Source organism: Pleurodeles waltl, chromosome 11, assembly GCF_031143425.1.
Source record: "Pleurodeles waltl isolate 20211129_DDA chromosome 11, aPleWal1.hap1.20221129, whole genome shotgun sequence".
In the NCBI taxonomy this organism is placed as follows: Eukaryota; Metazoa; Chordata; class Amphibia; order Caudata; family Salamandridae; genus Pleurodeles; species Pleurodeles waltl.
The window spans coordinates 91,470,472-91,486,203 of NC_090450.1; the positions used below are offsets into that span (position 1 = coordinate 91,470,472).

The 15,732-nt window shown below is 47.5% G+C and overlaps 1 protein-coding gene across 7 annotated transcripts in view; it reads left to right on the forward strand.

Moving 5' to 3' along the window:
* The window catches only part of ATP13A3 (ATPase 13A3), a 429,788-nt gene that overhangs the window by 272,750 nt on the left and 141,306 nt on the right, over positions 1–15,732 (forward strand). For all 7 annotated transcript variants that reach the window (XM_069213169.1, XM_069213167.1, XM_069213166.1 and 4 more), the window contains 2 exons: positions 6,055–6,127; positions 12,160–12,337. In XM_069213169.1, coding sequence (XP_069069270.1) covers positions 6,055–6,127; positions 12,160–12,337 — 251 coding nt within the window. The remainder of the gene's footprint in view (positions 1–6,054; positions 6,128–12,159; positions 12,338–15,732) is intronic.

A 15,732-nucleotide genomic window follows, 5' to 3' on the forward strand; every position in this document is an offset into this window, starting at 1 on the left:
AATTTTTTCTTGCTATTCCTTATGAGAGTATGATGACTATAAACTTAAATAGACGCTACAGAAGGTCTTAGCAGAAGTATTGTATGGAGGTTTCCTTACTGCAGCTTACATTGCCTTATAATGATCGTCCCATCTCCATAATGGTTTCTCTGATGGATACTTCTACCTGCATATTTCTCACTTGTAGAACAATCCGCAGGTGTTAGTCTGCATCTGGAAAACATCAAAGCAAAGATGTCACTGGTAGAGGAAGATGGACTCTGTTGACACCGGAAGTGGCATCAGGAAAAGCAACGTAGGTCATAAAGCACCCGCCCTTGTGCATCAACGTCATTTCCCTTTTTTCAATGCCTCTGAGGCGAGACTGTTGCTTCTATCTCTGAGAAATGAAAAAAAATCTAAAGCAGTACCATGTCTCCTCCCAAAAAGTTGGGTTTTAACCTCTGTAGGGATAGTAAGGGATATGTCCACCTTGGACCTTCACGCAGTTTGTCTGTGGTGTTTAGGGGTCAACCATTATTCGAAGGCCTGCACCTTGTGCCTCCTTATGCATCCGAAGGCCTTCAATGAGCGGGAAGCCAAACTGTTCATGGCCAGAGCAAAAGGCAACTACTGACATCGAAAGCACTTCAGGCATCTTTCCCGATCTGCAGTCTCTTCCTTAACAAAAGGACGAAAGCACCATAGAAAAGTAAGAAGTACTCAAAAGGAAATTCGTCTCAGTGCACTCTGTCTCCCACAGGACCTTTGTCCTCGGGACTGGAGTTCATTGACCTCAGACTGTTTGAGGCGCTGGCATCAACTTTCCAGAGTTCCAGTTCCGGGTTCTGAGCCAGCTGCATGCCTCAATTCAATGCTTGCCATCTTTGTGAAGTCGTCAATTCCTTTCTGTGCCCCTTTGTGCCTATCACGGCTTGTGATGTTCCTGCCAATGCAGCCAATGCCCTTCAGCGCCGCGCCTTCAGATCTGGTGCCTTCTCTTAACTGTTTAGAACCAGCGCTACGCTTTTCTGCACCACAACCGGTTACTTGACTAGAGCAAACTCTGGCGCCAGATACCCATCTTCCTGTATTTAACGACTGGCTTCTCAAAGCCAGCTCCCTGGAGAACGTGTTGTGCCATATGCAGTCGTTGGTATTGATGTTGTTCAACCTAGGTTTTTCGATCACAAAGCCCAAATCCCACCTATGGCCCTCCCATTGACTCCAGTTCATATGGTCAGACGTGGACACCACCCTTCTCTGCACGTTTCCCCAGACACATAGAATCAGAGACATCCAGGAGATGGTTCCATCTTTCCTGCAAGGCGTAAGAGATCCAGTCCTGAGACTCCTGCCATTCTGCTGGCTTCCAGCATCCTCCCAGTCAAGCATGCATGTTAGCACTTGAGAGCCCTGCGGCACTGCCTACCCAGGCAGTGGCACCAGTACAGGGGACACCTGTCTGAGTCTATTGTGATTTTTGCCCAGCGCCTGTGACGGAAGTGGCTTGGTGGGGAACGAGGCACACATGACTTGCGGGGTGGCCTTCACTTCCCTTCCAGCCATGACTACAGTAGTGACAGATGCCTCCAACCTAGGGTAGGGAGCTCATCTGGAGATCAGGGGCCTCTGATCTCCTGAGGAGCAGATGCTTCACATCAGTCTGCCAGAACTGCTGGAGATTAGGTTGGCACTCAAGGTCTGGCTCCCCTCTATCGTAGGTCAGTCTGTCCAGATCTTGACGGATTATACGTCTGCGATGTGGTATGTCAACAAGCAAGGGAGTAGGGTCTCACCTCAGTGATACCTTGCCGATCACGAGTACAGTATTCCACCGGAGGTAATCCAAGGCATACTCACCAGTGGGACACTCCCCAGGTGGACTTACACCCCTTCTTGAAAATGCTCAGCGCCAGAGTTATACACCCTCCAGTGTCTGTTGAAGTGAGCTTTCGGGAACACTTTTCAGTTCAGGTGGAACTTTCAGCTGGATTACACAGTCTCCCATTCCCTTGATTCCTCAGATTCACCAGGACTGGGCCCAAAAGCAAAAAGAACAGATGATGGACGGAATGCGGAACAAATCAAACATTCACCCCCCCAAGTCACAGATCTAGGTTTAACACCTCGTTTTTTTGCTTACAATGCCACCCCAGTTTGCACCCAGCCATATGCAAATCAGTCTTGACCCTGCTTCCCATGGTGACAGTCACGGCTCTCTTGGCCAAGGGAGTCATACAGAGGGAGCCAGTGCTTGAAGCAGGGTGTGGTTGTTATTCCTGCTACTTTCTAGTGCCAAACAAGCACAGAGGCCTTTGTCATAGCCTAGACCTACGGCTTCCTCAACTGATTCCTCAAGAAGAAGTTCAAAATGCTCACATGAGCACAGGTCTTGCTTGTCCTGGATCCAGGAGATTGGATGGTAGCGTTGGACTTGCAGGACGCATATTTCACATTCCCATCCTGCCTGCTCACAGACATTACCTGTGGTTCACAGTAGGCCATGAGCAATTTGTTTGCTGTTCTCCCTTTTGGCCTCACCAGCACCCCTCAGGTGTTCACCAAGGTGATGGCGGTGGTTGCAGATCACCTGCGGAGATCAGGGGTGTCAGTCTTCCCCTATCTCGAAGACTGGCTGTTAAAGGCGGGCTTGTCCCAGGCTGTCGTCTCCCATCTCCAGACTACGGCAAACCTCCTGCATTCGCTGGGGTTCACTATAAACGTGCAGAAGTCACACCTGACTCCCTCTCAGATTCTCCCTTTCATCGCAGCTGTTCTGGACACACTTCGGTTTCGGGCTTATCCTCCCAAGCGGTGAGGCTAGGATATGCAGGCTATGATACAGATGTTACAGCCTCTACCCTGGATTTCAGTGGGACAGACTCTAAAGCTGGTGGGACTCATGGCCTCCTGCATTCTGCTGGGAACAGATACACAATGGGATATGCATGCTCTGCAGCGGGACCTAAGTGCCAGTGGACGCAGCATCAGGGGAATCTCTCTGATATGGTCCAGATCACAGAGGGAACTACGAAAGTTGTGACTAATGAACCGTGATTGGGCCAGAGGCAGACCCTGCTCATTCCACCAACCAGATCTCACAGTAGTGACAGATGTATCAGTCCTGGGATGGGGCAGCCATCTGGGAGAGCTGGAGTTCAGGGGACTCTGGTCTCTGGCGAAATCTGGACTCCACATCAACTTGCTGGAGCGCCGAGCGATCAGACTACCATTGCAAGCTTTTTTATTCCCTATCAAGGATAAGATGGTCCAGGTGTTAACGGACAATACCACCACCATATAGTACTGCAACTTACAGGGTGGAGTGGGGTCGTGGACACTTTTCTGCTGGAACATTAGGCATATCCCAGTGGTTCAACACCTGGCAGGTTCTCTGAATACCAGGGCGGACAAACTCAGCCAAGGATGCCTAGCAGATCACAGATGGCGTCTCCATCAGAAGGTGGTGCAAGGTCTGTTTTGGCAGTTGGTAGAACCTTGGTTAGATATGTTCGCCACAGCGGAGAACAGGCAATGTGAGCAGTTTTGAACGTTGGAGTTTCCAAGGCGGCTCTGGTTTGGAGACTCTTCATCTTGAGTGGAGCTCAGGCCTTCTGTATGCCTTTCTGCCCATACTACATCTGCCCAGAGTTCCCAAGAAGATCAAGAATGACCAGACCCAAGTTATCCTTGTGGCTCCGGACTGTGCATGGAGTGTCTGGTATCCCGAGCTGCGGATCTTGGCCATCAGTCCTCCGATCAGGCTGCTCCTTTGGGTGGATCTACTGTTGAAGCAGCAGGGGAGGGTTCTCCACCCGAACCTGTCCAGTCTCTGCCTTTTTGCGTGGAGATTGAGCAGTGGCAGTTGTCAGTTTTCAACCTTCTTTGTCTGTGATGTCATCTTGGCGGGCAGGGTGCCCTCCTCTAAGAAGGCATGTGCCTGCAGATGGAAGACATGTGTGGCATGGTGTGCAGAAAGACAAGTTGATCCCCTTTCTTGTCCCCCTTTCTCAGGTTCTCCTTTTTATACTTTCTCTTGCCCAACAGGACCCTGCGCTGGGCACTGTCAAGGGATACCTTTCTGCTATCTATCCATTCCTCTTGAAGTCCCCCTTTGTAAATAGGTTTCTTAAGGTTCTTGTACATCTTTCTCCCTTCCCCATTTATCATGCCTCAGTGGGACCTTTAACTTGTGACTACATTCTGTTGTGTGCTCCATTCGAGATTCCTCAGGCTCCTTAAAATCTAAACAGGCTCCCTTGTAGCGATTACATCTGCCCAAAGAGTGAGCTTTAAGTCTTGTTGTCCAAGCCTTAAAACCTCACTGTCTATCCTGACAAACTGTTGTTTCTCAATAAAGCCTCCTTTCTTCTGAAAGTGGTCACTCTGTTTCATGGAGGCCAATCCTGTAAAGAAGAGGAGTGACTCTACCATCTGGACCCAAAAGGCGTGTTGTCGTTCTACCTTGATCGGACGGAAGAGTTATGGGTGGACGACCAACACTTCGTGGGTTATTTTGAAGTGAAAAAAGCTCAGACCATGCAAAAGTGGACCATCTCCAGATGGGTGCTACTCTGCATTAAGATCTGCTACCTCCTGAAAATTTTCGAACTCATTCCACCAGAACTAATGCTGTGATCATTGCATTAGCACACATAGTTCCGGTCCTGGACATCTGGCAGGCTGCAGCATGGTATTCTTTGCACACATCCACAAAACGCTACTGCCTAGACAGTCTGGTCCGTAGGGGTGGCCACTTTGCTCTTTCGATCATGCAGGACATCCTTGTTTGAAATTGGTCCTCAGACCCACCTTGGGGATAGTATTGCTTTGGTATCTCTTCTAAGGTAAGGAATATGCAGCTGGTAGTCTTTATCAGATGAACAAGTTCATTACCTTCGGTAATACCGTATCTGGTAGAGACTATATGTATCTGCAGATACCTTACTGAGCCGCCTATCCCCCGCTCTGATTTCTAGGGACAGGGTTATCCCTTTCAGAGCCCTAGTATTTCCACACCAGTTGTCAGTGTTCTATATGGCTCTGTGCTTCTGGTGTGGAAAGTCGTGAAAAGAAACTGACATCAGCGCACCTGGGTGGCGCTTATATAGGTACCACAGACCTTACTTCTAGCTCAGATGACGCCGAAGACGCATGTAGAGCTGATAGACGCCACCTACTGGCACGTAGGGGTACTGCTCACGAAACATATTCCCAATCCAGTCTGACGCCTCAGGAAATTATAAGGTAAGGAATCTGCTACTAGATAAAGGCGGTCATTGTGAACATGGCGGTTCAGCCCGCCATGCCGGCAGTGGAGGCTGAAGCTGCCAGCCGGCATGGCGGGGCGGGCCGAACCGCCACATTATGAAATGGATGTCGGCCTCCAGCGGCAGCCGTCACCCACCACCATGCTCCCGCCGCCAGGCTGCCTGGCGGTGGGATGAAACACCATCCGCCAGGTTAGCTGCACTACCCTGCAGATAATGTTTCAAATGCCGCCAGCTTTTTCGGAAAAGGCTGGCGGAGGGGGTGACCCCGGGCATCCCTGGGGGCCCCTGCACGGCCCATGCACTTTGCATGGGCCGTGCAGGGGCCCCGTCGCGCATGTCACTGCCCGATTTACAGGTATTGACATGTGCGACGGGTGCTGCTGCACCCGCCGCACACCAACATTGGAGGCGGCTCCTCATGGAGCCACCCTCAATGTTGCGTCCGTGTTCCACACCAGGCCAGCGGGTTTTTCAGGAGGCTGGCAGACAATGGAAAGACCGCCAGCCCGAACACGGTGGGAAATCCCACCGTGTTCACAGTGACCACCATAGTCTCTACCATATACGGCGTTACCAATGACAAGTAGCTTTTTCTTTTCACAGATAAATTTGCAATTATGGTGTTTGCTCCTGTAAATTGAATTTGGGTGCCCAAATGACCTGTGAATCTGGCTGTTTTCTGTTGTTGACCAAGTAAAATAACATTAATGGTTTTATTTTATAGATCAGTTTTTCTCTTCTTTGAAAATATGGACTGGTGAGACCGATGTTTCATTGCATTTTATCATTTCTTTTATAGATACTGAGCAATTTAGGAGATTTTCAGTTTCTCTTCATTGATCTGGCTATCATTTTAGTGGTGGTGTTTACTAGTGAGTATATTGCTAATCTACTATTTTATCTCATCGTACATTGCTCAGTTTTATCCTTGCCTGTTCTCTTCTGAGTATCAAAATATGAATCGGCTTTTGTGCAATTACACACATACTTAAGTGTTTGGTATAAATCTACATCTTGAAAGTAATAATACACTCTATTAGAATACTTATCAGGTGGATATTTACTTCCAGAGCGAATACCAAGATCCCTGTCAAGATTATTTATTTTTACCTACAACTGTCGAGTTTTTGAAGATCCATTGTTTGCAGGTTAATAGTTTGATCACAAGGATTGGACCAAGATGGGATCCCAGGGTTCTGCCTAAGTGTTAGTCATAATCTTAATTAAGTTTGTATTTTTCAACAATTAGTAAGATTTGCTCTCAAGTTCAAGGGCTTAGTACCATCATTCTGGAGCATTAGGCCAAATGCCCTGTAGTATGCAGAAGCCTTTCTTTTACATACTGTGTACGTTAGTCAAGGAATGTGGCTTACCTCAAATGTGCAGCCAATATGCTGTACAAAACCTTGCATCAGGGTTTGCTTTTCAAGCATGAAGAATAGCTTACCTTTTGTGTTCTCTCTACTGAAATGTTAGAGATGTTTCACTTCTACCAGAGAGGCAACATTTAGGCAAAGTCAGAAACATACAGTTACACTTGGAGTGTTATATGATATTCAGTTGTAGCTGAATGTGCCCATTCCTATTCATAGTTTTATTACAATAATTTAATGCCTTCATATGTAGTGTACCATCTTGATCTGTAATTGCCTGGCTAGTATGGAAATACTTACAGTTGTTAAGAAATTGTAATATGAGGATAAACTCTGTTTTTCTAATTCATTTGAGCACAAACTGATAGAGACTTCTTGCCGCATATTCCTTACATTAGAATATTCAAACTGGATCCAGAAAATCTTGAAGTACCTCTGTGCACCAGTAGGCGGCATCAATTGGCTCTGCATCCTCCGCACCAGAAGTGACATGAGTGTTGCCTATATAGGAGCCACTCTAGCATGCTATCAGTTATTTTCTTTCTGCACCATCAGCTACCTCAGTTCTTTTTTGGACTACCTTTTTCGACTTTTTGTCAAAATTCTTTTTGAGTTACTCTCCCAATGTGCAGTAGCGATGGCCCCTAAAAACATGTGGGATTTAAACCCTATGTATCCTATCACGGGTAGATATGGGTAACAGACCCCCTCCCACAACCTGGTCTGCTTGCGGTGCTTGAGGCCAGGCTGCAACACCAATGCATGACCAGACTGCAGCACAATGAACCCCAAGTCTGTCCAGGAGCATATCTTGAAGCTACTGGTTGCCTGAAACGGAGCAACTCCGCATCTCTTCCGATCCCAGTTGTGAGAAAGGTTCCAAGCCCATTCTGAGTAATTTTTGTCTGTTGTCGTCGAGATCAAAATCCTTTCCCGGTAAGTACCATAAGTCTAAGAAGTCGAAACATTCTTCAACTTAACTGCACCAGTCTGAGTCATTGGACGAGATTTAGGAACATCACAAATCTAGACCCAGCGCCCACATGTCCACCACAAAGCCTGAGCCTGGGTCTGCTCTGTGCATCCCAGAGTTTCCCTGAGCTGGTGCGACCCCACTCAGTTGAAAGAATCGGGGGGGGGGGGCTGAAACCTCCGGAGCACCTTTGGGCCCCATAGGTTCTGAAGGTGCCCCAGTTGGTGTCCCCCAGTCAGGTTCGCCCTCTGTGCCATTTAAGCCCTTTGGTCCCATCCCTGTATCCAAATCTGCTCTGATTGCAAGTCAACGACCTTCACTGGAGATCATTCCAGTGGTGCTGTTCACAGTGTTGCTAAGGTCCCTCAGAGGTGCAGACCCCATCGTCCTACCCAATATGAAGAAATACTGGTGTCGACCAATGTTGAGTATGGTGCTAACCTTAAGTCCCTCCAGGTCGGAGAAGGTGCTTCCTTTTGTTGCCAGGCCCTGGAGGGAATACGATGGGGTGAGTCTAATTATCCTTATGGTTATCCTGACCTTCCCTGGAGGACCCCCTGGCTGAGGATAACTGGAATAAGGAACTGGCTGATGCCAATGGTCTGGACATCTCCCCGGAGACTGGCCTATTTTCTCCTCTTAGTGTGGCTGTGAAGGAAGGGGCTTTAGTTGCCGTGATGGTGAGGAGGGTGTCTGAGGCCCTAGACCCTACACTGCCCTTGGTGGAAGTAGTCCCCCCCCCCAATCTTAACAGAGGTGCTCCAACCTGGCGTGGCCCCCACCAAATCTCTTATCTCTTTGTTGAAGCCCTCACTGATCTCCTGTTCGGGGCTTGGGACAAGCCCTGCACAGGTTGATCACCCACACCCCGCCCATGGTGATCCAGTTTTCCTCAAACAGCACCCTACCCCAGAGTGCCTAGTCATCCAGGCTTCTGTGCCCAAGGTTAACCCTGGGGCTTTCCCTAGCAGACCACCGGAAAGGGAATTCAAGATGCTGGATACATTTTGTAAGAGGATTTTCTCTTCCATCATCCTTGCACTACATTCAGTGAACACCACACGCCTCTTGGGCTGTAATTCCCGCACAGTCAGGGATGCGGCTGTGCAGGTGCTTCCACTGGTCTTGGAGGAGACCTGATCCACTCTGAAACAGTCTACTGCTGAAGGCAGGGATGCAGCAATACATTGCTGACTGGGCACAACAGACTCACCAGGTAGAGCTATTGCTTTGTCTGTGGTACTTTGTCGCCATGCCTAGCAGAGGTTAACTGACTTTTCATGGGATGTCAAGACTTCTGTTAAGGACATGCCTTCCTATTGCGCTCACCTGTTTGTCCTCCCTGAACTGATCCTGATATCGAAGAGAACTACAAAAGACCTGAACTGTTGGCAGACAAACCGGGAGTCTGTCAGCGGCAGACATCGGTCTCTTCCCCACTTCACAGTGGGGACTGATGCATCCTTGCTGGGTTGGGGCGGCCATCTGGGAGAGGTGGAGATCAGAGAACTCTGGTCCCCGGCAGAGTCTCAGATCTACATAAACCTGTTGGAGATGAGACCAGTCTGCTTGTTATTAAAAACCTTCAATCAGATGTTCACAGACAACACCACCTCAATGTGGTACTGGAACAATCAGGGCAGATGGGGTCTTAGACCCTGTGCCAGGAGGCTGAGGGACTCTGGACATGACTGACACAACAAACGTATTTAATGGTCGTACAGCACCGCCAAGAAAGTGCAATGTCAGCACTTCTGAACTTTGGAGTTTCCAAAACAGCTCCACTTGGACACTCATTTTGTCTCGAGTGAGGATTATTGTTCCTGTATGCCTTCCCGCTGATACCACCCCTCTCTCAAGTTCTGAGGAAAACCGGACGGGCCAGGCCTAAGTCATCCCTGTTGTCTGGATTGGGCAGAGAGCGTGTGATATCACAAACTCCTGAGCATGATTATTGGTCTTCCTATCAGGGTGCCTTTTCGGGAGGATCTCATGTTGCAGCAACAGTGCAGGGCACTACACCCGAACTTCATATATGGAGATTGAGCTGAAGCAGTTGAGTTTTTAATCCTCCAACTGTAGTCTGTGAGGTATTACAGACAACCAGTAGTCCATCAACCAAAACTGTATACATCTGCTGCAGCTTGATGTACTAAAAACACGTTGACCCTCTTTATACACCATTATCTGAAGTGTTACTATTTTTTTTGTTGTTAGACTGGCAAGACTTTGCTTTGGGTACAGTTAAACAGTATTTTTCAGCCATCTTGGCTTTCTTGCCATTGCAAGGGATCCCAACCCCTCCAATTCAAGTCACCTGTTTTGACCTGTTTTCTGAAAGAACCTCAGTAGTGTTTCCCCCTAAACCTTTCCCAATGAGACTTTAATTCAGATTTAACCTTATTGATGTGTTACCGTTTGAGCCCATGCATAGCTTCCTCTAAGACTATTGACGATAAAAAGAGCCTTTTTGGTGGCCTTTACATCAGCCAGGAGTGTCATCAAGCTCTGTTCACCCTCCACACACCAGCTTCTTCCGAGACAAACTAGTCCTCTGCACCCATGCCTGTTTGTTTGCAACATGTGGTGACACTTTTCCTCGTCTGCTAAAGCATCACGCTGCTGTCCTCCTTCGCTCCGCCTCACCTTTCCGGGGAGGAGAAGAGATAAGAGCATTGTTGTTCTACATCAGTTGCACCAGAGAAACACAGGGTGGGCAATCAGCTCTTCGTTGCGTTTGGTGAAGCGAAGAAAGGAAAAGCACGCAGAAACTGTACTTCTCTGGATGGATTGTGCTCTACATTACACTCCACTAGGCACTGGCCAAGAAGCAACCCACTAAGGGCTCATACCACCAGAGTCAAAGCTGCGACCACTGGGTTAGCTTGCTGAGCCCTTTTCCAGGGCATTTGTCAGGCTGCTTCATGGGCATCACTGCACATGTCTACAAAACGCTACTACCTTGATTGTCAGGCCTGTTGTGACAGGCACTTTACCCTTTTAGAGCTCCGGGATTGTTTTGTCTGAGCCAGTTTTCAGACCCACATCCAGGAGGTATTGCTTTGATATCTATTGTATGATAAGGAGTCTGCAGCTTGTAGTCTCTATCAGATTAACAAGTTACTCACGTTCCGTAATACCTTATCTGGCAGAGACTATGGGGGTCATTACAACCCTGGCGGAAGGCGGAGAACTGGCGGTAAGACCGCCAACAGGCTGGCGGTCTTACTCTGTGGTATTATGACCATGGCCAGGGCGGAGACGACCGCCGGGCTGGAGATCTGGGTCTCCAGCCCGGCGGCCGTCACTATACCGCCGGCGGTATTTGGACCCGGCTTACCGCCGTGGATTTCCAGCAGTTTGAACCGCCATGAAATCCATGGCGGTAAGCACTATCAGTGCCAGGGAATTCCTTCCCTGGCACTGATAGGGGTCTCGTCCACCCCCCCACCCCCATCCCAACTCCCTCCCCTACCCCCCCACCACCCCTGCCACCCCACAAAGGTGGCAGGGCCCCCCTGCCCACCCCGATCGCCAACATCACTTCACCCATACCCACACGACACGCACGCAGGCACCACCTACATACTTACACGCACACACGCCGGCATACATGCCTACATCCACACACACAGTCATACACGAAAACCCACTTTCAAACATACACGCACACATCCATACAGACATACCCACAGACATACACGCACTCATTCCCATACACACAACACCCCCGCAGGCATACACGCACTCACACCCCCCCTCTACATACACACACGCACACTGCCATGCACCCACACAACACCCCCCTCCCCTCACGGACGATCGACTTACCTGGTCCGACGATCCTCCAGGAGGGGACAGTAGCCATGGGGGCAGCTCCGCCGACACCACACCGCCAACAGAACACCGCCACGGCGAATCACAGGATGTTGGCGTGGAGATGGAGCAACCTCCACTTCCCCGCCTCCCGCCAGTAAAGCTGTTGGCGGCTCTCCATCCGTAAAAGGACGGAGAGCTGCCAACGGTCATAATAGGCTGAGCGGCAAACCGCCACCAATGGCGGTCTTCTGCACGGCGGTCCCTCGGCGGTCTTCAAAAAAGACTGCCGCTGTCAAAATGACCCCCTATATCTTGCCGCATATTCCTTACCGACCAACCAGCCTTTTGATCTAAAAGGTCTCTTCAGGCCCTTAGCTTCTATCCACTTGTCAATCAGCCTTCTGACTTGACTCAGTGCAAAAGTCACAAAAATAAACTGATGTCAGAGCGATGAGGAGGCATCTACATAGGTATGTCGCTTCCGGCGTGGAACCTCTTGACACCACCTACCCGGTGTGCAGAGGTACTCCTCAAGACATTCCATATCCAGTCTTAGCACCTGTGGAATATTCTAAAGTGATGAATTTGTGGCTGGGTGAAGTCTCTACCAGATAAAGTGTTTCAAAAAGAAAATAACCTTTTCTTTTATCACACAAATGCAATTGTTCCAAAAATTGTTTATGTGAAATAATAGTGTTCTCCTTTTTTTTTTTTCTTTTTTTTTCTTTTTTTTTTACAGTGAGTTTAAATCCTGCCTGGAAAGAACTTGTTGCACAAAAACCCCCATCTGGCCTTATCTCTGGTCCTCTTCTCTTTTCAGTTCTTTCGCAAATTCTTATCTGTCTTGCCTTCCAAACTTTTGCTTTTCTTTGGGTTAAAGAACAACCGTGGTATGCAAAGTGGACTCCGAATTCTGAGTATGTAACCTTCTGAAACTAAAGCTCTAAATACCTGTATTGCATTTATTGTTAATATTGTAAGTAGCCAAGGTATGGCAGAAGATAGGACCTCAAAGTGCTTTTTTTCTCTTTGTTGATTCCTATTTTTGTTGGACGTTCTTCTCCAGCATCTGCATTTATAGACATACCAGGAAAGTTTAAACATCAATTTCCCAAAAATATTTGACTTAATGCTTAATTCTTCTGACGTGTGGCATAAGTAGAATGTTGGCCAGAATGTTTTTATCATAGCTATTAATCACATTGCCCAGGGATCAGCCTGTTAATACTGCGTTTTGATTTCTTCTGAATTCGAAATCGCTCATGCACTCTCTCTCTCCCATTGGTGTTCACTCCCAGCCACTATTCCATCCACTATGCGACAAACATAATCTAAGACTGACGTTAACATACCTTTCAAGTCCAAACCTGGGAAATATTTGTCTGTAAAGAATGAAACAAGGAGTTATTTTTTAAAAACTCTGAGGTTAAACATTTGTAGTACTCCCCAGAATTTAGTAAGAAAGGGAAGTACAGAGATTAGCTTTGTCCTCTGAAGTCAAAGAAAATATATATAAATATGCTTACCATTGGTTGGCTTTATTGTCACTCATTTGCTTGCTTCTTATTCGGCGGCTTGCCTTCATCTGGAGTGCCATCTTTTCGATTTGCTCACTTTTATCCTTCTACTGCTCAAATTTAATGAACTATTTTGTTCATTCAGCACTGTGTGAGATTGCTTGTGTTTCCTACCTCCCTCCTTCTTTTGCTGCTTCCCTCTCCCTCAAAATATTCCCTCCCATTGTGTTGTTCCCCACCCTTAGCAGTCTGTCTGTAAAAGCACAGCAGTCTAAGGCAGAAGATTTACTTAGCATTGATATTTCTCCCAGTGGTCCTTAAATATGCTCCCTGGGCTACTATAAAAGAAGAAATATCTGAGTCCTGTGGAAAATAGATTAGGCGTTGACAAGCATTCCCCCTTATGTTCTGACACTTCCTTATTTTAACATCTGTTCAGAGTTTTCAGAGTGAAAACGATTATTTAAAGTGCATGGTTAATTTTTTTTAGATTGAAAGGATCGAATTCATTATATATATATATATATATATATATATATATATATATATATATATATATATATATATATATATATATATATATATATATATATATATATATATATATATATATATATATAGTATCATAACATCTTTACTTTGATAGAAACTGCTAACCAAAGATTCCTCACCTTTTGAATATTCCTCAGGTATCAGGATCCAGAAACATTTTTGAGCAGTACCTCTGTGAGCCGGTAGGTGGCACTGTGTGGCTCTGCATTGACCCCGCTCTGTTTTAGAAATATGTGGAGCCTATATAGGTGCTACTCCTGTGCAGTGTCCGTTCTTTTCTTCTATGCCACCAGAGCTACTTCAAAAATGACAGTGTGTCATAGGAAATGTCACCTTAAAAGAAAACCAGTTTTAATGCTTGAAAGGACTATCATAAGCAAATGTCTGTAACAGATCCTCGTCAAGGTTGCCTGTGATGACTGGGATTGAGTCACAGCTCCAAGGCCTGCCGTGACTGCATGTCTATGAACCCCAATTTAGTATGTGACCGCAAGGTGAACTCTACATCACCAAGCACTAGAAGAATCCTTGCAGAGATTGGTCCAAGTCCAAAGATTGGCCTTCATCCTGAAATAAATTCCATGATCAATGGTCGTCATCCAAATGTTCGGTTAAACCAAAGAAAAAATGTAAAAATCCAAGCCACTCTCCTACTCCTGAGAAGGGGCAAGGGCGTCGCCATAACTCTCGATCTTGCTCCCGAAGTTGGTCGACTTGGGAGCCAATCCACAACTTCTCCTGGCACAACCTGAGTTTCTAAGGCAGTCTGAGACACTAAGACAGATCCAAGAGTTTCCTGACGCCTTGCTTACACTCCCTCTGAGGCTCCTGTAGGCCTTAAGGAGATGAGAGGCCCTCCATCTGAGATGCCAGTTAGCTCTCTGTGCCAGTTGCACCTTCCGAAACCACCACTAGGCCTCCCCCAGCTCCTATACAAACTCTTCCTCCAGCTCCACGATTCCCCCTGTTCCTGGAGCATTATCTCATATGCTGGCACCCTTGATGCAAGAGGACGGGGTGCATCTTGTGCTCTCCAGGTCAGAGTCGGACCTGCAGTGACTTCAACAGAGTACACGCTCCATTTCCATTGAATAGCAACTTTTACTGTATGATATCCCACCACCACCACACAGAAGATCCCATTTATTGAATTCCTTATTTGGTATGGATTATGACGATTGAAGCAGGTCATAAAATTGGCCAACCATACGATAAAGAGAATTTAAATGATGACTTGCAAAAGACCAATGATCTTGACACCTCTACTGATTCTAGCCTACTCACACCACACGTCCTGCCACTGAAGAGAGTGCTTCCTATGGGGTGGTCATGCGGAGGGAGTCTGAAGTTCTCAACCTCCAGCTCCCCACCTTAAAGGTTCTTACCAAAGTGCTTCAGTCTGGTAAACCTCTACTAAGCCCCATACCACCTTTGTATGAGGCACTCACTGATACTCTCATAGGGGCCTGGCACCAATCTTGCCCTAGCCCTCTAGAAAATCACCAAATTGCGAGACATCACCAACCTGCCTTGGGCGACACCACATTTTTGTCCCTGACCCCTCTCCTCAGAGCTTAGTGGTGCAGACATCTACGAGTCGGACAAAACCAAATACTTTTCAGATTACTTCCCCTGATAGGGAGTCCAGAAGACAGGTTACCTTTTAGAAAGAGGTTTTGTTTGGCCACCAGTTTGTCTTGTGATCCCGTTGTCTGCTGTGCCTTCAACCTTGCTCTTTGGGATTCGTTGGTTCAAGTCCTCCCAAGTATCCTGGAAGATCTCACTCAAGATATGCAGGGTAGTTGTGATGCAGGCAAATTCATCATTCGTTGTGGCCTAGATAGCACTGATTCCATTGTGCATGCCATTTGCACCACTGTTGCCATTCATGACCATGTGTGGCTGTGGTCTATGGGTTTTTCAGAGCCTGTCCAATTGTCCCTTATGGACATACCCTTTGATGAAACTTGCCTCTTAGGGGGCAAGGCAGATTTCAATCTTGGGCAGTTCAAAGAGAGCATGGGCGCTGCAAACTCCCTGGGGTTCTCTGCCCACCTTGCCAGCTGCATACATTCTACCTTTATTTTCATGGTTGTGGAAGCCCATACTGGCAGCCACTTATGTCTCAGCAAAGGTGCCTGAGGCTGTGGCACCCACTGATCCCACAGTTTGGGACAGCAAGCCAGTCAGGTGGCCAGTCTTACCCTACTTTGACGACTGGCTGCTAAAGGCAGGCTTGCCTC